Below are 26,893 nucleotides of genomic sequence, written 5' to 3' on the forward strand. Positions count from 1 at the left end.
CTACCAATACTACTTCCGGGTTCAGCAACGACGCTCCTCCTCCTCCCGCCGCAAGAAAAAAAAATCCCAGCCCGAGAAGAGACCTCACATAACCCAAATAAATAATGTACATATATTTAAAAAAATAATTTCTGCTTACATTTCGTTCCACACACCATTTTTGGTTTCCCGGTACGATTTTTTTTGTTGTTGTTGTTACATTTCCAAGCCAGGCTCCCCCTCTCAACTCAACAAGTGGTAAATGCTTTACAGTGACGTAAGCAAAGACCATCCAATTAGAAGTGGAACCGGGGGAGATTCAAATTGAGGGAAGGCGGGTGCGCGCGTTGTTTTAGACAGTGCCGGCTCTTGAGGAGGAGGTTATTGATGCTGTTTTAGGTCTTTTGGGGCTTTTTTTTTTTTAACTGTGACTTTGTGAGGAAAATGTCTGAAGAAGACACGGTGAAAGTATGTGTGCGGCTACGACCGCTTATCCACAGGTGAGGAGAAGGTGGCGGCTCTCGGGGGGGCTGATTTGTAATTCTCCATTCTTTTAATCTTTAGAGGAGTTCTGCATCCTTTGCCTTCATCTTTCTCTTTGGGAGCCGAACTGACAAAACTGCCTGTTTTCCTTCGACCCTACGGATTGGTCTTTCAGGCAGCTCTCCATAATAGTGGATCTGACCTCTTCCTGCTAGCTTTTGACTTCCTTTATAGCTGGGGGCAATGAAGTGTCAAGTGATTTACCCAGAGTACTCCTAGCGGAATTCTGTACAACTGAGCAGCGCAGAATTACCTATCCGTGCAGAATTCTACACAGACCTGCTCCTGACCCCTCTCTCAGATTTACCAACACCAACCCCTCCCCCTCTAAGAGCAGACATACCTGCGGGCCTCCAAGAGCAGTACTGTAGTAGTGGTCTGCTAGTAGAGACAACTCTATGAACATGCTGCTTGTGGCTGTCCCTGCCAGAGCCTTCTCTCTGCTGTGCCACTTTGTGGACAAAGTAGCAGAGGGAAGGCCCTGGCGGGGTGGCCGTAAGCAACCGGAAGAGGGAGTGGAGAATATGAAAAAGGATCTGCAAAAGTTAGAGGAATGGTCTAATGCCTGGCAACTAAAATTCAATGCAGAGTAATGCATTTGGGGATTAATAATAGGAAGGAACCGTATATGCTGGGAGGAGAGAAGCTGATATGCACGGACGGGGAGAGGGACCTTGGGGTGATAGTGTCCGAAGATCTAAAGGCGAAAAAACAGTGTGACAAGGCAGTGGCTGCTGCCAGAAGGATTCTGGGCTGTATAAAGAGAGGCGTAGTCAGTAGAAGGAAGAAGGTGTTGATGCCCCTGTACAGGTCATTGGTGAGGCCCCACTTGGAGTATTGTGTTCAGTTTTGGAGACCGTATCTGGCGAAAGACGTAAGAAGACTTGAGGCGGTCCAGAGGAGGGCGACGAAAATGATAGGAGGCTTGCGCCAGAAGATGTATGAGGAGAGACTGGAAGCCCTGAATATGTATACCCTAGAGGAAAGGAGAGACAGGGGAGATATGATTCAGACGTTCAAATACTTAAAGGGTATTAACGTAGAACAAAATCTTTTCCAGAGAAAGGAAAATGGTAAAACCAGAGGACATAATTTGAGGTTGAGGGGTGGTAGATTCAGGGGCAATGTTAGGAAATTCTACTTTACGGAGAGGGTGGTGGATGCTTGGAATGCGCTCCCGAGAGAGGTGGTGGAGAGTAAAACTGTGACTGAGTTCAAAGAAGCGTGGGATGAACACAGAAGATTTAGAATCGGAAAATAATATTAAATATTGAACTAAGGCCAGTTACTGGGCAGACTTGCACGGTCTGTGTCTGTGTATGGCCGTTTGGTGGAGGATGGGCAGGGGAGGGCTTCAATGGCTGGGAGGGTGTAGATGGGCTGGAGTAAGTCTTAACAGAGATTTTGGCAGGTGGAACCCAAGCATAGTACCGGGTAAAGCTTTGGATTCTTGCCCAGAAATAGCTAAGAAGAAAAAAAAAAAAAAAAAAAATTTAAATTGAATCAGGTTGGGCAGACTGGATGGACCATTCGGGTCTTTATCTGCCGTCATCTACTACTATGTTACTGCCTCTGCCTACTGACCAGCCACTGTCTCCACTACTGCTTTGGAAAGCCCACAGGTATGTCTGCTCTCACGGGGTTGGGGGGTCAGTTGGTCAGACAGAGGCCAGACACAGATGGGGATATGGATACTGGCCTGGAATTTCAGGAAGAGGGAACAGGGATACTAAGCCCATGGGGAGGAGTGGAGGGGACACAGATGCTGGACTTGCAAGCGTGTATGGGTGGGGGCGAAGAGAGTGAAGGATCCTGGACTTGCGAGTGGGTGGGGGAGAAGAGAGTGAAGGATGCTGGACTTGCGAGTGGGTGGGGGAGAAGAGAGTGAAGGATGCTGGACTTGCGAGTGGGTGGGGGAGAAGAGAGTGAAGGATGCTGGACTTGCGTGAGTGTGTGGGGGAGAAGAGAGTGAAGGATGCTGGACTTGTGTGTGTGGGGGGGGGGGGGAGGGAGAAGAGAATGACCAGGAAGGGGATGGGAAGGGAGGAAGAGATTCTGAGCCAGAGGAGAGAGAGATGCACCCTCAATCCCCTCCTTGGCCCCTATAGACTGCCAAGTGAGATCAAGGAGGGGGTAGTATTTAGAGGGAGACAGAACTGTAGTTGGAGTGAGAGAAGGAACTGAGGCGGCTGGAACCTGAGAAATGAAAAGGCAGGAAGGAATTTCAATATAGGAGACTTCTACATGAAACACTAGAAATAAACTGCAGAATTTTGAAATATTTTGTGCCGAATTCCACCAGGAGTACAGGAGTCATAAGGAGCTACAGTAGGAATTGGACTCATAATCTCATGGTGCTGAGGCAGCTGTTCTAACCACTAGGCCATGAAGTGGTTCACTCCAAAAAGGTGAAGTGGATGCAGAAATAACTTTGGTCTCACCAAAACCATTCTAGCTGTTGCTTTTGCTTAGTTTGTAGTGTGACAGGTGTTTATTACTCCTGGATAGAGTTACCAGATGTCTGGATTTAACCTAGACATGCTCTCTCTCTTTTTTTTTTTTTTTTTTTTTTTAAGAGGACTGTCTAGGTGTCTGGATGGGTTCCTGGACTGGAGTAAGTTTGTTTGGGTTTTGGACTCGCTGTCTGCAGTCTTAGCCTCACCCTGGAGTCAGATTTGGCTAATGTGAGTCTCCCAGGTACCCAGTACCTTCTCCAGGGCTGCAGTTTAAAAACTTCTGGCAGCCAACAGTATTAGCGATGTGCTGCTGTTGGCCTGCCCTGGAAACCTTCACTCTGCAGCGTCCCGCCTACACAGGAACAGAAAGTGCTGGAGAGAGAAAGAGTATGTGGTGGGGTGGCTTAGGGTGAGATTAGTGGGAGGTAAGGGTGGGATGGGTGGGGTCAGGTGTCCTCTTCTTTTTATTTATTTTTTTAAGCACATATGGTAACCTTACTCCTGGAAATTCTGCACAATGCAGAATTTGCACTGAATTTCTTCGCCCTGCAGAATTTTCAAGTGGTGCAGAATTTGACCAGCTGCTGGTATCCCAAGAATATGAAACCAATAGGGTGCCTTACCAGTTCAGTTTTTTGTTTTCCTCTTTGCCGTGTCCTTTTTTTATTTGTGTTTGTGTGTGCAGGGAATGTCTCAATTTCTCTGCACACACATACTGTTTAAGCCTCCCAGTAGTCTGCTGTTCTTGCTAGAATGAAAGGAGACTGCTGGAGAAACCACAGGTACTACGTGGATGCAACAGTGAAGAGCCCTGGGGAGCCTAAATCTGAGCCGCTATGTGCACTAAAGAGGACAGGCTGCAGAAACAAAGTCCTGGGGCTTTTACAGTCTGATTCAAGTAGCTGGCTAGAAACTGTTTGCTTCCTTTTGGGGGGGGGGGCAGGAGAACACTGGCTATCTGCTTGTGGAAAGGAACAGGAGGGGAGCTCGGCTGACTGTTTAAATGAAGACAAATTGAATGATTACAGGGAGAGAGTGGGAAGGATATTTAAGGAAGGAGAGGCAGGGCTTAGAGAATGACATGGGGGCAAAATTTGTCCCCATCCCTGCAGACTTTTTCCCCATCCCCATAGTCTCCATCCTCGTCTTTTCTCCATGAGCTCTGTTCCTGCTCCATCCCTGTGGACTTTGTCTTCTTTTGCACAAGCCTTGAACATGTATTATTAAATCTTTTTATTAAAATATAAAAAGGGACAATGTTCTATACAGCTGTTTAAATCACAAATAGAGCCTTCCATTTTTATCTGGTTTTGGTACAACCTTCTCAAAGATACGGTTGCCTATGTTTTCACATTTGGGAAGGCAATTGGATTGTCTTTCAGCCAAGGGTTTCGAAGAGAACCTAAACTGTGTAGTGGATGCACAGGTAAATAAGTGTCTTATTAAATGTTAGAAATGCTCCTTGATTCCAGCAAGGATGGGTGAATTTGTTGCAGTAACAGTAAGATGCTTGAGTATCTGGGTACATGATGGAAGGACGTTACAGATAACAGGAGTCTGATCAGCAGACAAGACTTGTTGCCACATCAAAGGCAGACAAAACACAAATGATGTTTTTAACAGAAGTTCATTTAAAATTTATCCAAAAGCAGCTTCTGCAGTTTAAATTTTTTGATAATTGAATTCAGTTGTCAATTGTCTTAAGATGTGTAAGTTTTTACATTCTGATACTACAGGTAGTCTCAAGTTTTTAGAGAATGATGGGGACAAAGTTTGTCCCTGTCCCTATCCCATCCTTGTGGTAATCCTTGTCATTCTATATCTGGGCTGTCTGATTGGTTTGAGGACACAAGATTAGTTGAGAGAGCTGGCTGCATGTCTGAGGGGTTGGGGATAGAAGTCATTTCAGAATATGTTTGAAACTTTTCAGTCTTTTGGCCATGCTTTTGATGAGACAATACTTCCAGTAACTTAGTTTTTCTCATCACTCTCCACTTGTGTTTCATAGTATGTTGACCCCTGAGGCAGACGCATCTTTGTGCTGAAACGTGATGCTGTCGGGGTTATAGTTTAAGCATATTCTCACAGACAGTTTAAAAGTGTACTGTCACTTTTAGCTTCGAGACTGCCCATACTGTGCGTGCACAAGTGCCTTCCTGTCTGATGTTGGCTCGCGGAACCAGCAGTTCTTAGTTATCCATGGATCTAAAAAGTTGTGCCTTGGATTTTTCCAAGTGAACGTGTGTTTTTCTCCATTTTTTTCCTGCCTTCCCATTGTTTATTTTTTTCTTCATTTTTTCTTTCAAGTACTTACTGTCCTAAACTTTTTTCTTTTTTCTTTGAAATTTCACAGCCTCCAGTCCCTTCTCAGCCTTTATTCGCCTTTTCAGACTCTCCATCACTCGACATCTGGTATGATTGAATCCTTTTATTTCACTGAGGCTGTTTTTCCATCGATGTTCAAGAAGTGTACATGGTGCAACAGGGCCATCTCCATCACTGACCTGCACAACTGGTGCCTTCATTGTTTTGGCCCTGAGCATTGGGTGGACTCTTGTGTCCGCTGTTCTATGCTTTGAAGGCTAGGCTTCTACAGCAAGAGAAACGTTTTGGGTTCTCTTTAACATGAACCATGTCTTCTTTACCATCGAAGCCCAAAAATAATTCTCTGGAAGCCTCGGCATCGACACCGGCATCCCTCTTGGTGTCAGCTCTGACAGTACCATCAGCCGCTTCACCTCCTAAAAAATGCTAAGAAGCGTTCTTATACTTCGCCCTCTACGCATCCGTCAGGCAATTAAGTAAGTTGACGTATGCCAAGTGTCAACACAAGAAGTCAAGATCTCCTTCTCTGCAGTTTGTGTCTCCTCAGAGGCATGCTTCATCGAGGTCACCAACGCCTCGAAGCATTGCAGCACCAGCTGTATCGACAACATCTGCGGTACCAGTACAACCTATAAAGGAGCAAATTAAAGAGCTACTTCAGAGGGAGCTGGCACATATGCTGCAAACGCAACTGGTCCCTTTTCCTCCCTTGGCTCCATAGGTACAGATCCAGCCTCAGCATCGCTCCTTGAGTGACAATATCAACTAGAAGGCATCATACTAACACTCGCTTGCCTCAGTGCTACAATACCACTCACTCCACGTCTGATTGGCACCGGGACACAGAAGTCCTTCCAGGCCTTCTCATCAACATCATTCTGAATCTAAAGACTGCTCATCGACACCATACCTTACCTCCCAAGAGGACTGACTTCAATTCAGATTTTTCAGATCTGACTTACTCTGATCTAGAGCTCTCTGCCCCAGAGACCTATGGTATTTCTTCGGATCCCTCTCCTCTACCACCTAGGAGGAGGTCTCTGACAGAAAGTTTATCATTTACAAAATTTGTCAGATTGGGCAAGCTCTTCCAAGTTAAAATGGAATCTGAATATAATCCAGCAGTGTGGTGTATATTAGGAAGAAGAGGAGCCTCCGGGCTGGTGCTTTTTTTTTTTTTTTTTAACTCTCTTGGAAGCATGTGAAGCAGGTATGTCCTAGTGCCATGAATATTGTAGTTGGAAATGTATGCACTTAAGGTTTCCAATACAGTGATCTAATGAAGTTTTCTGCATTTTTTTATCATGAGACTCTGTGAGCAAAATTATTCATGTTACTTACCGGGTTACTCTGAAGCAGCCAGTTAGCGAAACGTGTCAGGACCCATGGATGAACTTTTAAGCTAAGTATTATTGATTTGAGCACATAAATTTCATAACTATTTGAGTATTCTTCACCAAGCAAGAAAAGAAAAAATAAATTGTGCAGTGATGAGAACATGAACCATTATTACAATGGTTTGTTTGCTCACTTAACATCTCATGATCGAGTACAAGAGAAGCAACACTAAGTTTTGTTATTTGGTTTATCTGGTGAATGGTGGCGATTCTTTTGCAAGTATCTTTAGCACCAGATTTCTTGGACATTTTTTATTTTGAGCATTAAAAAGGTTGCCATTCCATTGAAGTATTCAATCCATAAGGCTGCAATGTCTTCAGATGAAAAATCCCATCATTCTCTTTGCCACAAAATCCGCTCGATGTCACCCCTGATGTAAAGATACCTCAATTTTATCACTAACAGTGCATTTTAGCATAGAGAAACAGTGATCTTTCTCTATGCAATGTGCTACAAAAGGTGCTGACATGTTCTATCATCCTAGTCGATAAAGGTCAACTCAAAATGTAGATCACATTCTTAGATTGACGTGAGGTATGATATCTTAGATAGTATACAGTCATGTGAAAAAATTAGGACACCCCATGAAATATTTAGTTCTTACTTTAAGAAATGTAAAAGGCCAATGCTCGCTTACAGTCCAAAGGTATGCAGTGTGCTATCAGGAAGAGGAGACAGAGGGGACATGATCAAAACATTCAAGATAATGAAGGGAATAAACTTAGTAGATAGACAGGTTGTTCACCCTCTCCAAGGAAGAGAGAACGAGAGGGCACTCTCTAAAGCTAAAAGGGGATAAATTCCGTACAAACTTAAGGAAGTTCTTCTTCACCCAGAGTGTGGTGGGCAACTGGAATGCTCTTCAGGAGGCTGTTATAGGGGAAAACAACCTCCAGGGATTCAAGATAAAGTTAGACAAGTTCCTGCTGAACCAGAACGTACGCAGGTAAGGCTAGTCTGTGCTTTTTCTTATTTGGCTTTTTCTTATTTGGGAAAAAGTGTTGGAAAGACTATTGACTGATTCAAATGTAACCTTCAGATTAAGCCATACAGACTACGCAACATTTTTCTTTTGACCTCAGGAGGTTTGGGGTTGCCATCATAAATGCACAATTTTCAATTGGCTGACAGACTGCATTTCCTTCTGCATTTTAACATCCAGGCTGGGTCACTTCTAGAGGGTTATGTTGAGGCTCACAATGTTAGAGCTATAGCGGTGTCAGTAACTCACTTTATATCTGCTTCCATTGACGAAATTTGCAAGGCTGCAACATGGGCTTTAGTCTACACATTCACATTTCGCTACTGCCTCTAGAGCAGGATACCTGAAGGGACAGTCAGTTTGGTCAAATAGTCCTGCAAAATTTTTTAGGGGTCTAGAATCCAACCCCCTAAGCCTGTTTTGTTCTGTTCCAGGCTGCACATTCACAAATGTATATATGTTTTCAGGTTGGTTGAACTATTGTCCTAAAGTTCTTTTTCCTTTCTTTTTTTGTAAGCCTGGTAGCTAGGGATTCCCACATGTCCTTGGAGAAAGCAAAAGTACTTACCCTGTAGCAAGTGTTTTCCTAGGACAGCAGGCCAATTATTCTCAAATACCCTCCCACCTCTCTTTCAATTTATATTTCTTTAGGTATTATATTCTACTGCTAGTTCTGCGCTCGTGAGTTCAGTGGAAAGGCACATGTGCATGCGTGGTGGGGGCTCTCTCTCGAACTTTTTAAAACTGTTATACTTTCAGTGTCCACACTGGAGCTCTGTGGATGACTCTGCCCACATGTGAGAATAATTGGCCTGATTTCCTCAAACACCTGCTATAAGTAAGTATGGGGGGGAGGGGTGTTAAAAGAATAAACATCATCAAATCAGAGGTCATGTTTGGGAATGTAAGGAAACAGGACTTAGAAGAATATTGGGGAGGGGGAGGGGAGAGGAAAAAGCCAGAGAGATGAAAGCAAAGTATCAAAAGACTCAGAGGAGACATGATAGAGACTTTTCAAGATCATAAAAGGCATAGAGAAGGTAGAAAGGGACAGATTCTTCAGATTATTAGGAACCACAAGCACAAGGGGGCACTCAGAGAAGCTGAAAGGGGACAATTTTAGAACCAATGCTAGGAAGTTCTTTTTTACACAGAGGGTGGTGGACACCTGGAATGCGCTTCCGGAGGTTGTGATAGTTCAGAGTACACTACGGGGATTCAAAGAAGGATTGGATAAATTCCTGAACGATAGGGGGATTGAGGGATACAGATAGAGTAGAGATAGGTTTTAGATAGAGTATGGATAGAAGGATAAAAGGGATCAAAGGGATTAGAGAAGGATCACATTACAGGTCATGGGCCTGATGGGTGCGGAATGCTGGGCACGATGGACCTCTGGTCTGACCCAGCGGAGGCAACGTCTTATGTTCTTAGTCTACTGAATAAAAATATCAAACATTTTAAAGTGATAATTTATATATGATGCAATTTTAAAATGCTGAATTTTTGAACTTTTCCCCCCCCTCCCCCCGTAGAGAGAAAAGCAAAGATCAAGGTGATTCGGTTACATTCTTCTGGAAGGCAGATCAGTGTTCTGTTTCTCAGACTGATGGTACAAAGTCCTTCAATTTTGGTAAGACTGGGGAAGACATAAAAAGAGCATTGTATTCTAATGCAGAATTTGTTTGTGCAACAGCTACTTGAAATTTGAACTGATCTGCAGGAGAGTATCAAAATAAAATGCTGACATAATGCCCTAACTATATTAGTTTTGGTTTTCAAGCCTTACACTATTAGATTGATCTAGCTAGGAGGGAGTCTTTGAGACTGCGTATAAGTTAACATTGTACATGTCGAAGAAAGCTGGGTAATTTTTTATGAGCATAACAGAATAGTTGTGTCAGGATGCTGCTCTATGCCTTATTCTGGACCATTAGGTTACATACTTAAGCTAACTTGAAGAAACGATGCCCTTGTCTTCCCTCCAAGGCTTTTCATTGACTGCTGGTTGCTCAGGATTGTGCATTAACCTCATCTGGACTTGCTGGTGACATCAGATTAGCCTCGTAGACTTTGGTATGCAGATCTCTGGTGTCTGCTGGTAGGGGTCCACTTTGCTGCCCAGTGGTCAGGGCTGGTAGACATGGAAGATTTAGATCCCTTTTGGCTTATGGTATGACCATTGAGAAAGTGTGGGTTTTCCCCCACAGTAGCTTCTACATTTGCTTCACTCTAGAAAGTCCTCTGTCTACATCCCTATCTGCCATATTTGTATTCTAGGGTGGGGAGCAGGCCTTATCTCCCTGGATGACTCAATCTTCTGATGTTCTGGGGTTTCTAGAGCAGGGAATGGCCTTGAACTCCATGAGGGTCCAGGTGGCTATGATGGCCAGCTTTTGGAGGAAGGTGAAAAGCATCTCTTTGGTTTTGCTTAGAGAGGTAATAGTTTGTTTCTGAATGGGGTGGTGCATCTGCACCCCATTATTCATCCTTGGGATTTCAATCTGGTCCTTTAGGATTAGTTTTAGCCCCTGTGCCTGGCTTCCATCAAGAAATCCTACCCTTAAGATGGTATTTTTGGTGGCTGCCTCCTCTTCTAGAAGGGTTTCAGAAGTGCAGAACCTGTTGTGTCAGAATCTCTAGCTCTCCTTCTTGAAATGTTCTTTATCCTTGTGCACAGTGCCATCTTTTCTTTCAAAGGCATTGTTTCCGTTCCATTTGAATCTGAAGGTTTGTTTGCTCTTCTTTGTGGCACAGGGGTTATCTCCTGAAGATCAGAGACTTCACAAGCTGGATGTCCAGTGGATGCTGCTTGGGTACCTCAGAGACAAATGAGCATTTCATCTCTTGAACCACCTCTTTGTACCTTTCTGTGGCTCTTGAAAAGACCAGGTGGCTTCAAAGGCCTTCATTGTGAGATGGATTTAAGGCAGTTATTGAGTCCTGCCTACTTCAGCAAGAATCTTCCAGTGCTTCAGAGGCTCTAAGCCCACTCTACTAGGGTTTAGGCCACTTCCTGGATGGAGACCTGGGCAGTATCTCCTGAGGAGATCTGCAGGGGAGCAAATTTGTCCTCACTTCATTCCTTTGCTAAACACTACAGATTGGATGTGCTGGCCACAGCCCACTCTGACTTTGGCAAGATTCCTAGCAAAGAACTTAGGCAGAAATAATGGCCATGACTGTCTCTGTGGGCGTTTTTAATAGTTTCAGTGTTGCATGACAAAATTAAGATAATGGAGAGTATTTAGTCATTAGATCAATTCAAATAGAACTATTAGATGCAAGACAAATGCGCAGCGACCTCTGTTAAGAGGAATTCTGGTGTACCAATGCTGGATCAAGATGGTGGCAACAGTGTTGGCATCTTCAAGGATGTCAGAGCTAGTCTCGAGGATAAGAAGGCTTGGGACATCTGTTTCTCTGTACATACATAGCAGGAGAACAAAAAACAATGTCTGTCTTTACACAGGGAGACAGGATTTGTGATAGTACAGAATTGCCAGAGTTCTTTGCTGTACACTTCTCCCTCCATATTCGCTGTGATAGGGGATTAACAGAACCGCAAATACAGAAAAACTGTAAATAACTTTATCCCAGGACAAGCAGGCATGATATTCTCACATTTGGGTGACGTCATCTACGGAGCCCCGATGCGGACAGCATTTCAAGCAAACTTGATTGAAGATTCAAGATTGCTGTGCTGCACCACGCATGCGTGCCTCCTGCTCCACTAGAGGGCGCATCCCCTCCTCGTGGTCTCCAGTTCGTTTTTTTCCGCAGTGCTAAGAAGACACGTTTTTTCTTAGCTCTGCCCCAAGTGCCTTCTTTGCACCACGATTTATTGTTGTTTTATATTTTTAAAAGTCGCTGTGCATATAGTTATTTTTCTCTTTTTTCCTGCTCATCGCGTTTAACGCGCTTTAATTCGCGACCCGGGGGTCGTCGCGGCCGCGTGGCCTGATAGGCCGCGGTCGCCTGTTTTTCTATGTCCCGGCCTGTTACTGGCTTTAAAAAGTGCACCAGGTGCGAGCGTCTACTATCGATCACAGACCCGCATCGCTGGTGCATCCTTTGCCTGGGGGCCGATCATCCGACAGAAACTTGCCCCCGGTGCGCAACCTTCCAACACCTGGTGCTCCGTCGCCGCCGGGCCCGCATGGCGGACCTGTTTGCTGCTGACCAACCCTCGACCTCGGCCTCGAGGTCGGCCCCGGCCTTGACCTCGGCCTCGGGTCCCTCGGTCCCGCCTCGGGACTCATCTTCGAAGACCCCGAGCTCTCAGAAGTCTTCGGCTCCGGGTAAGTCCCCTCTTCCTTCCTCAGCTTCCATACCTCCAAAGAAGCCAACCTTGGGGACAATGGCCGGGCAAGGGGGGAGTTCCTTACCCACGGCCCCGGCGAAGCCCTCGAAGACCTCTAGACGTGCCTCCACCACTCGGGAATGCTCTAAATCGAGATCGCCCTCGGTGGAGTGCACCGCGGCCTTGGACATGCCATCGATGCTGTCCGTGCTGGTGTTCCAGGAGCTGCTCCGGGCAATGATCACGACGGAGCTATCTGCTGCCATGGCTCACCTTCACCCGGCCTTGACCTCGACCTCGCGTGCGCCGGACCAGCCTGAGCCCCGAATCGAGACCCCTCGGGGCAAAGTGCGCCGTTTTCGCCGCCTCTCTTCTTCCTCAGATTCCTCCCCGAGGCACTCGAGGCGTTTGTCCCCGTCGGAGCTGCGCGGGGCGAAACGTAGATCGAAGCCCCTCGACCCCTCGGGCTGTCAATTCTCCAAAAAGACCCGGAGTTCCCCTCCGACTCGAGGCTGCTCGCCCTCGACTCGATCGGGGGGACTGCTACGGGTTACCGAGCTGTCTCTCACTAACCCAAAGCTTCTACTGACTCCCCCTCGGTCCGGGGCTCCGGTCCGAGGCTCTAGGCTTTCGCCGAGGGAGTTCGGGGAGAGGTCTCCGACATGACATTGGTCGGTGCCCCTTACCCCAGCGTCGTCCCCGAGGGGCTCCTTGAGGTGACGCAGGTCCTCGAACCCGGAGCGCTTCCACAGCGCGTCCCCGGTCTCGGATCGAGGGTCTGAACATGAACCTCGCTATTCGAGGGAGGCTCCCCCCTCCTTCTCAGCGAAACGGAGGTCTCGTTCACCATCCCCGCAAGGGGCCACGGGATCACACCGGCCTTCCTTTACGAGGTTCGTCCAGGACATGGGACGTGCCCTTGACTTGGACTTACAATCTGACTCGAGGTACTCCAAGGGATACCTGGCGGAACTGGACATGCCTTCCCCACCCCGAGAGTCCCTCCGGCTACCGCTTAACCCGGTATTCCGGCAGACCCTCATCAGGAACCTCGAGACTCCTTACATGGTGACAGCTGTCCCATCTAAAATGGAGTCTAAGTACCGTACGGTGCCCTGCCCGGGGTTCGAGCAACCACAGTTGTCCCACCAATCCTTATTGGTGGAGTCTTCTTTGAAGAAAGCTCACCCCTCTAGGGTATCCGCGGCGGTCCTCCCAGGACGCGAGGGCAGGACACTGGACAAATTTGGCTGCCGTTTGTATCAGAACTCTATGATGGCCTCTAGAGTCCTGAACTATACATTCACTTTCTCCTCCTATCTGAAACACCTCATTGGGCTGCTGGGCGCCTTCTTGGCGGACTTACCTGCCCCCCACCAGGCAGCGTTTGGCCTCCTCCTTGAGGATTTTTCAAACCTCAGACTGCACTTAATCCACGCTGCTTACGACGGCTTCGAACTGTCTTCCAGGGTCGCAGCCTTCGCCGTGGCCATGCGCCGGCTGGCGTGGCTACGGCTAGTCGATATGGACCCTAACCTCCAGGACCGGTTAGCTAACCTTCCTTGCGTCGGTAAAGAACTGTTCGACAACTCTATCGAGATAGCTACGAAGCGGCTATCGGAACACGAACGTTCCTTTGCCTCCCTCGTCTGGCAGAAGCCAAAACTGCCAGCCTCTCGTCCTTTTCGGGGATTGCCTCGCCGCTACCCCCAGAAGTCCACTCCGGCCTTTTCCAGACCGCCGCCTCGGCGCCCCCAGACTCATTCTAGGGCTTTACCTAAATCACAGTCTACGGCGCCTACGAAGCCGCCTCCGTCCTTTTGACGGGATGAGCGGATGGGGGCTGGCCCCCTCCGCGCCTCTGCCTGGCCTCCTTCCCATCGGGGGCCGCCTACGAGCCTATTACCCTCGCTGGGAAGCCATAACGTCGGACTAATGGGTCGTTGGCGTGATCTCATCAGGGTACTCAATCAACTTTCGAGAGGTCCGTCCCGACAGCCCACCAAATGCGTGTCCCCCCAATCGAGCGCAGTTGTCCCTCCTCTCCGAGGCACAGGATCTCCTTCGCCTGCGGGCGGTGGAACCAGTCCCCCAAAAACAGAGGGGCCAGAGGTTTTACTCCCGTTACTTCCTGGTACCGAAGAAGACGGGGGACCTGCGCCCGATTCTGGACTTAAGGCGCCTGAACAAGTTTCTAGTGCGGGAAAAGTTTCGGATGCTTTCCCTTCCGATTCTTTACCCCTTGATCAACGAGGGCGATTGGCTCTGCTCCCTCGATCTGAAGGAGGCCTACACCCATGTTCCGGTGCACCCTGCTTGTCGCAGGTACCTGCGCTTTCAGGTGGGAGACCTCCATCTGCAATATCAGGTCCTCCCCTTCGGCCTGTCCTCGTCCCCTTGGGTCTTCACGAAGTGCCTCGTAGTGGTCGCGGCTGCCTTGCGCTCCCAGGGTCTGCAGGTATTCCCCTACCTGAACGATTGGTTGATCAAAGCCCTGACCAGGGAGGGGGTTATCTCAGCGACCTGACAGACTATTATTTCTCTTCAGAGTCTGGGGTTCGAGGTAAACTTTCCAAAATCCCAGCTGTGCCCCTCTCAGTCCTTACAATTCATCGGGGCCGTGCTGGACACGGTCCGTCTACGTTCCTTCCTCCCTCCTCAGCGTATGGAGGCGCTGGTAAATCTGAGCCGACAGATCTCGAGGTCGACCTCTGTCTCGGCGCAACAAATGATGACGCTCCTCGGCCATATGGCCTCTACCGTCCACGTCACTCCGCTTGCCAGTCTTCATCTGCGGTTACCGCAGTGGACTTTGGCCTCACAATGGCGTCAGGATCAGGACCCGATCAACCGCCTCGTGACAGTGACGACTCCTTTGCAAAAATCGCTCCGTTGGTGGGCTGACTCTTCGAATCTTTCCAAGGGTTTGCTCTTTCTCGCCCCTCCACACCACAAGGTCCTAACCACGGACTCGTCTGAGTATGCCTGGGGGGCTCATGTGGACGGTCTCCGCACTCAAGGTCTGTGGTCAACAGAGGATCGTCGCTGCCACATCAACGTGCTGGAGCTTCGGGCCATTTACCTCGCCACGGTGGCTTTTCAACACCTGCTTCACGACCGGGTGGTTCTCGTCCGCACAGACAACCAGGTGGCGATGTACTACGTAAACAAGCAGGGAGGGACGGGGTCATGGTCCCTCTGCCAAGAAGCTCTGCGTCTCTGAGAATGGGCGGTCTCCCAAAACATCCTCCTTCGAGCGGTTTACATACAAGGAGAGCAAAACTGTCTGGCAGACAGGCTCAGCCGCCTCCTCCAGCCACACGAGTGGTCCCTGCACTCACAGGTCCTGCGACAGGTGTTCGACACATGGGGGACTCCCCAGATAGATCTGTTCGCCTCATCCGACAATCAAAAACTGCCTCTCTTCTGCTCAAGGATATACTCCCTGGACTGTCTTGAGGCCGATGCCTTCCTCCTCGATTGGGAGGGGAAGTTTCTCTACGCGTTCCCGCCTTTTCCTCTGATTCTGAGGACGCTGGTTCATTTGAAATCGGTGAGGGCCACTCTGATCTTGATTGCTCCTCGGTGGCCCCGCCAGCCTTGGTTTTCCCTACTACTTCAACTCAGTGTCAGGGAACCTCTGCTTCTGCCTGTGTTTCCCTCTCTGCTATCTCAGAGTCGGGGTTCACTGTTACATCCCAATCTTCAATCTCTACATCTGACTGCTTGGTTTCTGTCCCCCTGACTTCTCTCCCCGTGTCTCAGTCGGTCAGGGAGGTGTTGGAGGCTTCTCGGAAAGTCTCGACTAGACTCTGCTATTCCCAGAAGTGGACTAGATTCTCGTCCTGGTGCTCCTCTCGCCACCAGGACCCGGTGTCGATCCCTGTGCCTTTGGTTCTGGAGTATTTGCTTCATTTATCTCACTCTGGCCTGAAGACCAATTCCATTCGTGTACATCTCAGTGCCATTGCCGCCTTTCATCAGCCCCTGGAAGGGAAGGCTCTTTCACTCCACCCCTTAGTTTCTCGTTTCATGAAGGGTCTTTTGCATGTTCATCCTCCCCTCAAACCGCCTCCTGTGGTTTGGGATCTTAATGTGGTTCTAGCTCAACTGACGAAATCTCCATTTGAGCCTATGGATAAGTGCCATCTTAAGTTTCTCACTTGGAAAGTGATCTTCCTACTCGCTCTCACTTCTGCTCGGAGGGTTAGCGAGCTACAGGCTTTGGTGGCAGACCCACCTTTCATGGTATTCTATCATGACAAGGTGGTTCTCCGCACTCACCCGAAGTTTTTGCCTAAGGTGGTATCTGATTTTCATCTCAACCAGTCCATTGTTCTGCCTGTGTTCTTCCCCAAGCCCCACTCTCATCCTGGAGAGGTGGCGCTCCACACTCTTGACTGCAAGAGGGCATTGGCTTTTTATCTACAACGCACTCAGTCTCATCGGACAGTTTCACAATTGTTTTTGTCCTTTGACCCTAATAGGTTGGGACGCCCAGTTTCCAAGCGCACCTTGTCCAACTTGTTAGCTGCTTGTATTTCTTTCTGCTACGCTCAGGCTGGTCTCGCGTTGCATGGTCGAGTTACGGGGCATAAAGTCCGAGCGATGGCAGCTTCGGTAGCTTTCCTCAGGTCTACGCCTATTGAGGAGATCTGCAAGGCTGCCACGTGGTCTTCGGTTCATACTTTCACCTCCCACTACTACCTGGATACACTGTCCAGGAGCGATGGCCGGTTCAGCCAATCAGTTTTACGTAATCTATTTTCTTAAATTGCCAACTTCCCTCCGCCCTTTCTTATTAGCTTGGAGGTCACCCACATGTGATAATATCATGCCTGCTTGTCCTGGGATAAAGCACAGTTACTTACCGTAACAGGTGTTATCCAGGGACAGCAGGCATATATTCTCACAACCCGCCCACCTCCCCGGGGTTGGCTTCTTTGCTGGATATGTGAACTGGAGACCACGAGGAGGGGATGCGCCCTCTAGTGGAGCAGGAGGCACGCATGCGTGGTGCAGCACAGCAAGCTTGAATCTTCAATCAAGTTTGCTTGAAATGCTGTCCGCATCGGGGCTCCGTAGATGACCCACATGTGAGAATATATGCCTGCTCTCCCTGGATAACACCTGTTACGGTAAGTAACTGTGCTTTTTCATATGTTATTCGCTGTTTTCTATTAAAAACCATCGTGAATATAGTGAAACGGCAAATAACATGGTGGGAGACCTGGTCTGTTCTTGAAGGAGAGGCAAAACACGGTGAAGAAAGTGCTGGGAATCGGCGATTTTCTCTGTAAACACTTGGAATCGGCAATTTCTCTATGCAAGCTGATGTAATTTGGGGGGAGGAGCCAGCAAGCTAAAAACCGTAAATAATCGAAACCGCAAATGCTGAAACCGCGAATACGGAGGGAGAAGTGTATGTACACCACTTGATAAGCTTTTGGGTTTGCAGGCAATTTATACGTAAAACACAAAAATAATATGGCATCACACAGGTTAACAAAAGGTTGGTCATGTTGTAGTGATATCTAAATTACAATAATCTCTGCTGTTGCATGAGCAATAACTTCCTGGTTACCTAAGATAGAAAAGATGAATGTATGTATAAAGTATTTCTGAACTTATTTTTATTTTTTTTTTTTAAATTAAAATTCTCCAGGTGCAAATTTAAGAAACATTGCACGTCTGTACTAGAAAATTAACTATTGCATATTTTTTCTTAGATCGTGTATTCCATTCAGGTGAAGCTACTGAAACAGTCTATCAGGAAATAGCAGTTCCAATTATCCATTCTGTCATTCAAGGTTACAATGGTAAGGTTTTTTTGTTTATACAGTCAATTTTAGTTCTTTCATGGGCTTATTTATACAATTACTTTGTCTCATTTGTAGGCACAATTTTTGCTTATGGACAGACAGCGTCAGGAAAAACCTATACAATGATGGGTACAAATACATCTTATGGCATTATACCTCACGCAATTGGAGACATTTTCAAAATTATTACTGAAGTAAGTGTTAACAGCACAAGATAGATGTTACCCTGAGTTAAACTAAGATTTTCCAAAATATTTGAGACTGCAGCTTTTTTGGTGTATCTTCTAAAATATTTTAAATTGTATGTTCTACAATCCCACTTTATTCCAGGACCATTGGGTTATTTCCCTCCACCCACCAGGATATGTGGGAAGCCTCAAACTTCAGAGATTTATACCTCCTTCATCTCATACCCCATCACCTAGCATGCTTCTGTGATCACCAGTTCTTCTTACAACCCAGGCTGTAGGAGCTTATCTTTTCTGCTTGTGTTTACTTTAGTGATATTTCAATATTTTTTGTTCGTGGTTTTCTCCCTCGTGCTGTGGAGGTTCCCTGTGGCGATATCCTTGACTGCGGAAGATCGCAGACAGTTGGAGAATGTTTGCTTCTGGGGGGGGAGGGGGGTTCCCTGCTTATCACTATCAGATTGGGGCTCAAGGACCATTCCCTTGGGAGCTTGCTCAGCCCAGGTTCGTCCTCTAGTTGGGTGGAGCACAGGTGTGACTGGGATCAGAGCCATGGTGGTCAGGTTGGTGGGGTAGTCAGAAGACTTGACATCTAGTTTTCCAAGTTCTCTGAGGCACAGGATCTCCCTGTGAGCTGTTTTCATCTCTGCCTGCAGTTTCTCTTGGCAGATTTCACAGTGAGTAAAAGTTGCTGTGTTTCCTGTCAGCCCATGTTTCTGTGAGAACCAGCTAATAGCTTGAATCAGAGATTTGGGGAGGGGTCTTTAAAAAGGGGATTTAGGTGGTTTTCATGCATGCCTTATGCCCCCAATCCTAAAATCTGTTTTTGAGGGGTTTCCATGGTTTTCCCAGTCTATTTTTAGTCAAAACAGGCCCTCGGTGGCCATCTTGGATTTTTCCAGATTTGATTTTAGTTATTTTTCATACTTGCCAGCTTCATTTTTGAAAGAAAACTACAGGCGACTTCCCCAGGGCAGGATGGGATGGATTCATGCCTCATTTGTGGTGGATGGCTGTCAGATGTGTAGCTGTGTTCCACGTGAGCTGTGGCCCGCGAGGGGGACAAGGTTTGCTCGGATGTGGTGCCTTTGACATCTGGGGAGTACCTTCAAGTGCTTTCTGCCCTGACTCCTGCAAAAGTGGGGTCTGGGGTCCCTGGGGAGTGCGCTGGAGGCGTTTTGGCAAAATGTAAGCGCGGCTCCAGCAATAAACCTCAAATCTTCCAATTATTCCAAATCTGAGGCGCAGAAGTTGGCTCCCGCTGCGGGGATGGTTTTCCCCCCAGAATTTGTGAATATACTTTATCAGGCATACTAAGTTAAAAAGTCTCTTGCCTGTTTCTCTTCCACTGGCTTCTGTACTGGTCAATGGGACCCCTACTCTGAGGGACCAGGGTATGTCTGTCTTGCCTTCCTGTTGGGGTACTGGGGAGTAAGCTGGCTGTGCCCACAGTTGCTCCAGACACTTTCCATTTCTCTGCTTTTGCAGGTTGGCACTGCGATGGCCGCTAATGTGGCGAATCTGGCAGATCTCCAGGATCCGGACCTTAGGGAAGGACCCCACTGTGCAGATTTTTTCAAACCTGCCCACCTTGTTGGTTTGATTTCTGGATCTCTGCAGGAATTGAAACTGTAGACAGAACAGCTGGTCACGGCTGCATGTTTCCTCATGAGTGACCAGAAGCTCTATCTGCCTCTTTTCCTGATTATCCTGGCTTTGTTTGGATTCCTTGAAATGTGATCGAGCCCTGGCACAGGCAGATGTCTTTAACAAGTGCTTTACTTCCCCGAAGGTGGATTCTACGGTGGGGACTGGATGGAGAAATTGAGTTCTTGCAGGGACGGGGACAAATTTGTCCTCATGATGTTCTCTAATCTAGAGGTCACCAATGAGTTTCACCTCTGACTACCTGTTTGTTCTGGTGGATCCTGCCTGCAAAGGTAGGCCAACTTCTAAGGCAGAGGTAGGGAACTCCGGTCCTCGAGAGCTGTATTCCAGTCGGATTTTCAGGATTTCCCCAATGGGGGGCGTGGCTTGGACACGCATGAGGAAGGTCGGCTAACAGGAGAGCTCCGTATAAAAAGTCCATGAAAGAGCTAAAAGTCGCAAAAAAAAAACCTGAAGATTTTAGATTTACTTTATGATAAATAAAGAAAAAAACGTGATGGCGTCAGGAAAACAAAACAAAAATGATTTTGCGGTCTCGGGTAGCAGCAAGAGAGCGAAGCCAGAACAAGAGACGGGATTAAAAATGGGAGATCTGGAGGTAATGAAAGAATTGAAAGAAATCAAAGAAATGCTTTCAATTCTCACTAAAAAAGTTACCGACTTAACTGATGATGTTTCCACATTAAATAAGAAGATGGATCTAATAGAGATAAAATCCAATAACTTAGAAGAAAGAATGTTAACAGTGGAAGAGGAAATATTTAACAACAAAATTGATTTAAAAAAAATTGAAATACTTACTAAAGAGCTGGAGGATTGCTCGAATCGTGAAAGAAGGAGCAATGTACGTTTGATTGGTCTGCCGGAAGGAGCAGAAAAAGGAAATCTGGTTGTCTTCATCGAAAACTTATTACCGAAATTACTTCCTCTAAAAACTAAATTTCCCATAGAGGTAGAAAGGGCACATAGAGTGCCGACAAAAAGATCAGAAAAGCATCAAGGTCCGAGGCCACTGATCTTCAAGTTGTTGCGACACCAACAGGTTATAGAAATATTTCAACTCGCAAAGCAAAATAAGGGATTAAAATATCAAGATGCCTATATTCATTTTGTTCCGGATTTTGCAAAAAAACACTGCGATTAAAAGAAAGAAGTTGTTGGATTTGAGACCACAGTTACGAGAGTTGGGAGCAAAGTTTGGTTTATTATACCCAGCAAATATGAAAGTAACTATTGCAAATAAAACTTTAACTTTTGATAATTCAGAAGAACTGCAAAAATTTATACAAAATCAAGTACTGCCAATGTCACCTTAGTTTTTTCTTTATTACAAATTGGTTTTCCTAATTAGTATTTTTTGGGTTATTGTATGGTAAAAAACAAATAATAATAATATTTTTTCTGTAATAACGATATGGAATGTTTTTAAATCTGTTCAAAAATTCACTTCAACGATCTTTCTGTTAGAGTTATGATGAGGCTACACATTCTATATTGGAATGATTAAGATATATTAACACCTAAGATTAAAGGATGTCAGAAGATAAGAAATATAGTAAGATAAACAAGAAAGAATATAAAAGTTGATAGATAATAAGTAAGAAGTTAAATATAAGAAGGATATATAGATTCCTTATTTAGCTTCAGAATATGGATAAGTAAAATACTAATTGATAATATTGCTGAAAGGAAATGTAATAGAGGGGTTCTGAAAAATAGTGTGCGGTGTGTTTTTTGGGCCAGAGCCTCCTTCCTGTGGAGGAGAATGCAGGAGTGTATGATGTTATGTATGTATGAATGTTCTACTTCCTAGAAGCTGATGGAAGGGAGAATCAAAATATTAAAAACTTTTTATGCTCATTGAAACTGCAAATCCCAGACGTCTCTGCGAGAGGAATTACATGTAAAGAGCATTTCACAATACCGGAAGGACTACGATTAATCAGGAATAGGTATTTTTCCTGATTAGATACTGAAGGAATACAAGGGAAAAACATATAATAAATATTTCCAAAAAAGATCAGACATTACAGAAGATAAAGAAGAAGGAAAAAGATTGGAAGAATAAATAGTCAACTAAAAGAATAACGACGTTAGAACCGATACTTACTTGGCTTGTATAAACTTGCGAAAAGGAAAGGATAATATACTGGATAAAGAAGAATGAAGAGGACATGAAGAATAAATAGTTAACTGGAAGAATAACGAAGATGGAACTGATACTTGTTTGACTTTCATAGACTTCAGAAAAGGGAAGAAATTTGACATTATTAAAAATTTAAGAACGTGATCAGGAAGTAAGGTGTATGAATGGTGTATGCTTCTCCAAATTTCTTCCGCCTTTAGAGGAGGGGAGCTCTGGCTTGAAGAGATTCATCGTATACCTAGCCCCATATCTCTGAATCGTTGTTTGTATACCGAGGATAATTACAATAGAGACCAGGATTTTATTGGGATCGAGCTAATGGTAGGAAAATTACATCTTACTCTGTATAAGTTTTACTATGAATATAATGAGATATATTAGTCATAGATTTAATATATGATTTAAATTAACTTGGAGAGCAGAAATGGGATTTATAAAGGTGATATAGATGAAATTTGATAAGAAACTCAAACTATATTTCAAGTTATTTGAATCAATAGATTTATAATAAAATATGAAGATATTGAACTGGGCAGATAATATTAATATTAAAGAATGAATTTAACATTGGATAAAATGGAAAATTGTTCAAATGATATAAGAAATGTTAATGGATATATTAATTTTCTTTAATACTATTTGAAATATTTGTGACTTAATTTTTGAATTTTATTAGGAAATGGACTTTATGGAGTGTTTTGGTACCAATCTAAGATGCGTGTTGCCAAGTTTACACAGCTAATATTTGGGGGGGAGGGAGGGGAGGAAAGGAGGAGAGGGAGGGGGGAATGGGTAGAATATATTATTACAATGTGCGGATATCTGATCGCAATATTCATATGATTTCATGTCAAACTTTAATTATAAATATAGATGGATATTAAAATTTTTTCAATTAATGTCAATGGTCTAAACCATCCTATCAAAAGAAAGAAAATATTAGGGTTTCTCCATAAGCAGAACGCAGATATTTATTTCATGCAAGAGACACATCTTTCAGATACTGAATCTAGGAAGCTAACAGGGGGTTGGATATCTAAATGTTTTTTTTCACCTGCTATAGGGAAAAAAGCAGGAGTAGCGATCCTTATAAATAAGAAATGAAGTGCTGATTTTAAGTTAATAAATTTTGATCCTTCAGGAAGATGGGTACATATTAAAATGGTTCTGGGAAATACAACCCTAGATTTATTTAATCTTTATGCTCCTAATTTGAATCAAATGGAGTTTTTCAATCAAATTCAACAGATATTATTACCACTGGCTGCTTCTAATTTAGTAGTAGCTGGAGATTTCAATGCTGTAATGGATCCAATTTTGGACAAGAAACCAAGTAAAATTATGAAGTCTTTAGGATTAGCTAATCTGGTACAATCTTGTGATTTAGTAGATATATGGCGTATTCTTCATTTTAATAATCAGGAATATTCTTTTTGTTCTCAGGTCCATAAGTCTTTCTCACAAATTGATTATATATTTGTCTCCAATAACATAGCGCAGCGTGTGATAAAAGCAGTTATTGATCCCATTGTAATCTCAGATCATGCTGGTGTATGGATTGACCTTCAGAATTATGATATTGAACACTTTAATTCAATATGGAGATTTAATAATGCTTTACTAGCGGACTCGAACTTCCTTGAAGATCTTAAATCAAAAATGCAAGAATTTTTTCAAATTAATAATTCAGATAACATTAATGCTGAGATCTTGTGGGACGCTTTTAAAGCAACAATGAGAGGAAATATTATTTCATATTCAGCATTTATTAAAAAACAACTTAAAAAACAATTTGTTGATATGGAAAAACAAATTAAATTATTAGAAAATAAATTAATTGAGAAATGGGAAAACAATACATTACAAGAGTTATTAAAAGTAAAAGTTAAATATAATGAGATTTCTTCTCAATTTGTGAGGAAAGATATATTCTATAGACAAGTTCAATTCTATGGCAATTCAAACAAAGCTGGGAAATTATTAGCAAATTTTCTTAAAGCAAAGAAAAGAAAATCCAAGATTATTGCAATTAAAGATACACAAGGTAATACACACACCAACACTAATGATATTTTAACACAGTTTCTTGATTTTTATAAAGATTTATATTCTTCTGAATCTTATGAAAATAAAGAACAAGATGGATTAACTTTCTTAAATTCATTTATTGGGCCAAATGTTCCGGATCATATAAAAAGAAGTTTAGAAGATCCTATATCTTTAAAAGAAATAGAAACAGCATTGAAGTCTCTTAGAGTTGGATCCGCTCCAGGTGGCGACGGTTATACTGTTGAATTTTATAAATCATTTCAAAATATTATTTTACCATATCTATTAAATTTGTATCAATATCAAATGAATAATGGAAATATATCAGGTACTATGGCCGATTCGATAATTATTGTCTTGCCAAAACCAAACAGGGATCCTACTTTGGTTTCAAATTACAGGCCTATTTTGTTATTAAATGTAGATGGTAAATTAATTGCTAAAGTATTAGCAATAAGATTGGCAAAAGCTCTTCCTTTTATTATTGATGTACACCAAACAGGATTTATTGCTAAAAGACATTCATCAAATAATACTATATTAGCATTTCACTCATTAAATTTAGCAAAAAATATTAATGATCCAGCTTTTTTAGTATCTTTAGATGCAGAAAAAGCTTTTGATAGAGTGGAATGGACTTTTATGTATCAAGCTTTACAATGGTTTGGTATAGGCCCCGGTTTTATTAAAATGATTCAGACATTGTATAGCTCTCCTGGTGCAAGATTATATATTAATAATAATTTATCAGATAGATTTAATTTGCGTAGGGGAGTTAGACAAGGATGTCCTTTGTCTCCATTAGAGATGGTAAATTAATTGCTAAAGTATTAGCAATAAGATTGGCAAAAGCTCTTCCTTTTATTATTGATGTACACCAAACAGGATTTATTGCTAAAAGACATTCATCAAATAATACTAGATTAGCATTTCACTCATTAAATTTAGCAAAAAATATTAATGATCCAGCTTTTTTAGTATCTTTAGATGCAGAAAAAGCTTTTGATAGAGTGGAATGGACTTTTATGTATCAAGCTTTACAATGGTTTGGTATAGGCCCCGGTTTTATTAAAATGATTCAGACATTGTATAGCTCTCCTGGTGCAAGATTATATATTAATAATAATTTATCAGATAGATTTAATTTGCGTAGGGGAGTTAGACAAGGATGTCCTTTGTCTCCATTAGAGATGGTAAATTAATTGCTAAAGTATTAGCAATAAGATTGGCAAAAGCTCTTCCTTTTATTATTGATGTACACCAAACAGGATTTATTGCTAAAAGACATTCATCAAATAATACTAGATTAGCATTTCACTCATTAAATTTAGCAAAAAATATTAATGATCCAGCTTTTTTAGTATCTTTAGATACAGAAAAAGCTTTTGATAGAGTGGAATGGACTTTTATGTATCAAGCTTTACAATGGTTTGGTATAGGCCCCGGTTTTATTAAAATGATTCAGACATTGTATAGCTCTCCTGGTGCAAGATTATATATTAATAATAATTTATCAGATAGATTTAATTTGCGTAGGGGAGTTAGACAAGGATGTCCTTTGTCTCCATTACTTTTTGATGTTGTTCTGGAACCTTTATTAATTGCAATTAATCAAACTAAGGAGATAAAGGGAATCACGTTTTCCAACTGGGAATTTAAACTTTCTGCTTATGCAGATGATATTTTATTATATTTAAGAGAACCGGGGACTACTATTCCATGTATACTTAATTTATTAGAGAAATTCGGTAAATTTTCTGGATATAAAATTAATTGGAGTAAATCTGAAGTCCTTCCAATTAATGTTCATTGTACCAAAGGACTATTTGACTCATATTCATTTATCTGGAAAGATAATGGTTTAAAATACTTAGGAATTATTATCAAAAATACAATTGAAGACACAGTCAAAGAAAATGAAAAACTTTTATTAAGAAAAATAACAGAAATGTGTGAGCAATGGACTCCTTTACATCTTTCTTGGTGGGGAAGAATTCAAACAATTAAAATTATGATATTGCCTGTGGTTTGCTACCAAATGAGTATGATACCAATATTTTTTCAGGGGTCATTTTATAAAAAATTAAACAATCTTCTTACAAAATTTGTTTGGTTTGGAAAAAGACCCAGAATCGCTTTAGTATCATTTACAAAGACCAATTATGGAAGGGGGGGGTAAATTTTCCAAATCTTTATAGGTACCATCAAGCCTATATTCTGAGACAGGGTATGTATTGGATCCTCCCAGATCTCATGGAAAATGTACCAGATTGGTTGTATTTAGAATGGCGGCTCCTGTTCCCATTACATTTAGAACATTTAATTAGTATAACAATGCCTAGAAGATATAAAGATAACAATTTTATTAGATACTTGGAAAACATTAAGATATATCAGTAATCTATCACCAGAACCAATAGCTAAATCACTAAATCAATCTATTTGGGTAAACTCCAGGATCAGGATTGGCGGATTTAAAATCGTCTGGAAACATTGGATAATTACAGGTATACGGACATTGAATGATGTAATTTCAGAAGGTTCACTGCTTAGTTTTTCACAATTGCAAAATAAATTTGGCCTAAATAAAACACAATATTTTAAATGGATGCAATTGAAGCAAGCCATTCAGGTAGGGTTCCCTGAATGGAAAGATCTTAATACTCAATACAGTCTGCAGGTTTTATGTTTCCAGGCGGATTTCTTGGGTCACCAAGCCGCAAAATGGTATAAATTATTATATGGATTTTTAAATAAAAAAAAAGAAAACTGGACTTAGGGATATTTGGAGTATTGAGATTGGACAGACAATTTCTGCGTCTCAATGGCCACGATTTTGGTCCTGGAGATTAAGATCTACAAAGTCAGCATCTATGAGTCAAACATGGATGTTTTTATTACATAGAGTGTTATGGACCCCGACGCGCCTGCAAAAGATAGATAGTACTAGATCCAATAGATGCTGGCATTGTAAAATAGAAGTAGGGACATTAGATCACTTACTCTTTTTTTGTCCCTGCGTAAATGCCTTTTG

The 26,893-nt window shown here is 43.4% G+C and overlaps 1 protein-coding gene across 1 annotated transcript in view; it reads left to right on the forward strand.

Moving 5' to 3' along the window:
- Positions 1 to 343: 343 nt before the first annotated feature.
- CENPE (centromere protein E) overlaps positions 344 to 26,893 on the forward strand; it is a 539,120-nt gene continuing 512,570 nt past the window's right edge. The window contains exons 1-4 of the mRNA XM_033956806.1: positions 344 to 479; positions 9,219 to 9,316; positions 17,716 to 17,805; positions 17,884 to 18,002. Coding sequence (XP_033812697.1) covers positions 424 to 479; positions 9,219 to 9,316; positions 17,716 to 17,805; positions 17,884 to 18,002 — 363 coding nt within the window. The 5' untranslated portion in view covers positions 344 to 423. The remainder of the gene's footprint in view (positions 480 to 9,218; positions 9,317 to 17,715; positions 17,806 to 17,883; positions 18,003 to 26,893) is intronic.

Source organism: Geotrypetes seraphini, chromosome 1 (genome assembly GCF_902459505.1).
Source record: "Geotrypetes seraphini chromosome 1, aGeoSer1.1, whole genome shotgun sequence".
NCBI lineage: Eukaryota > Metazoa > Chordata > Amphibia > Gymnophiona > Dermophiidae > Geotrypetes > Geotrypetes seraphini.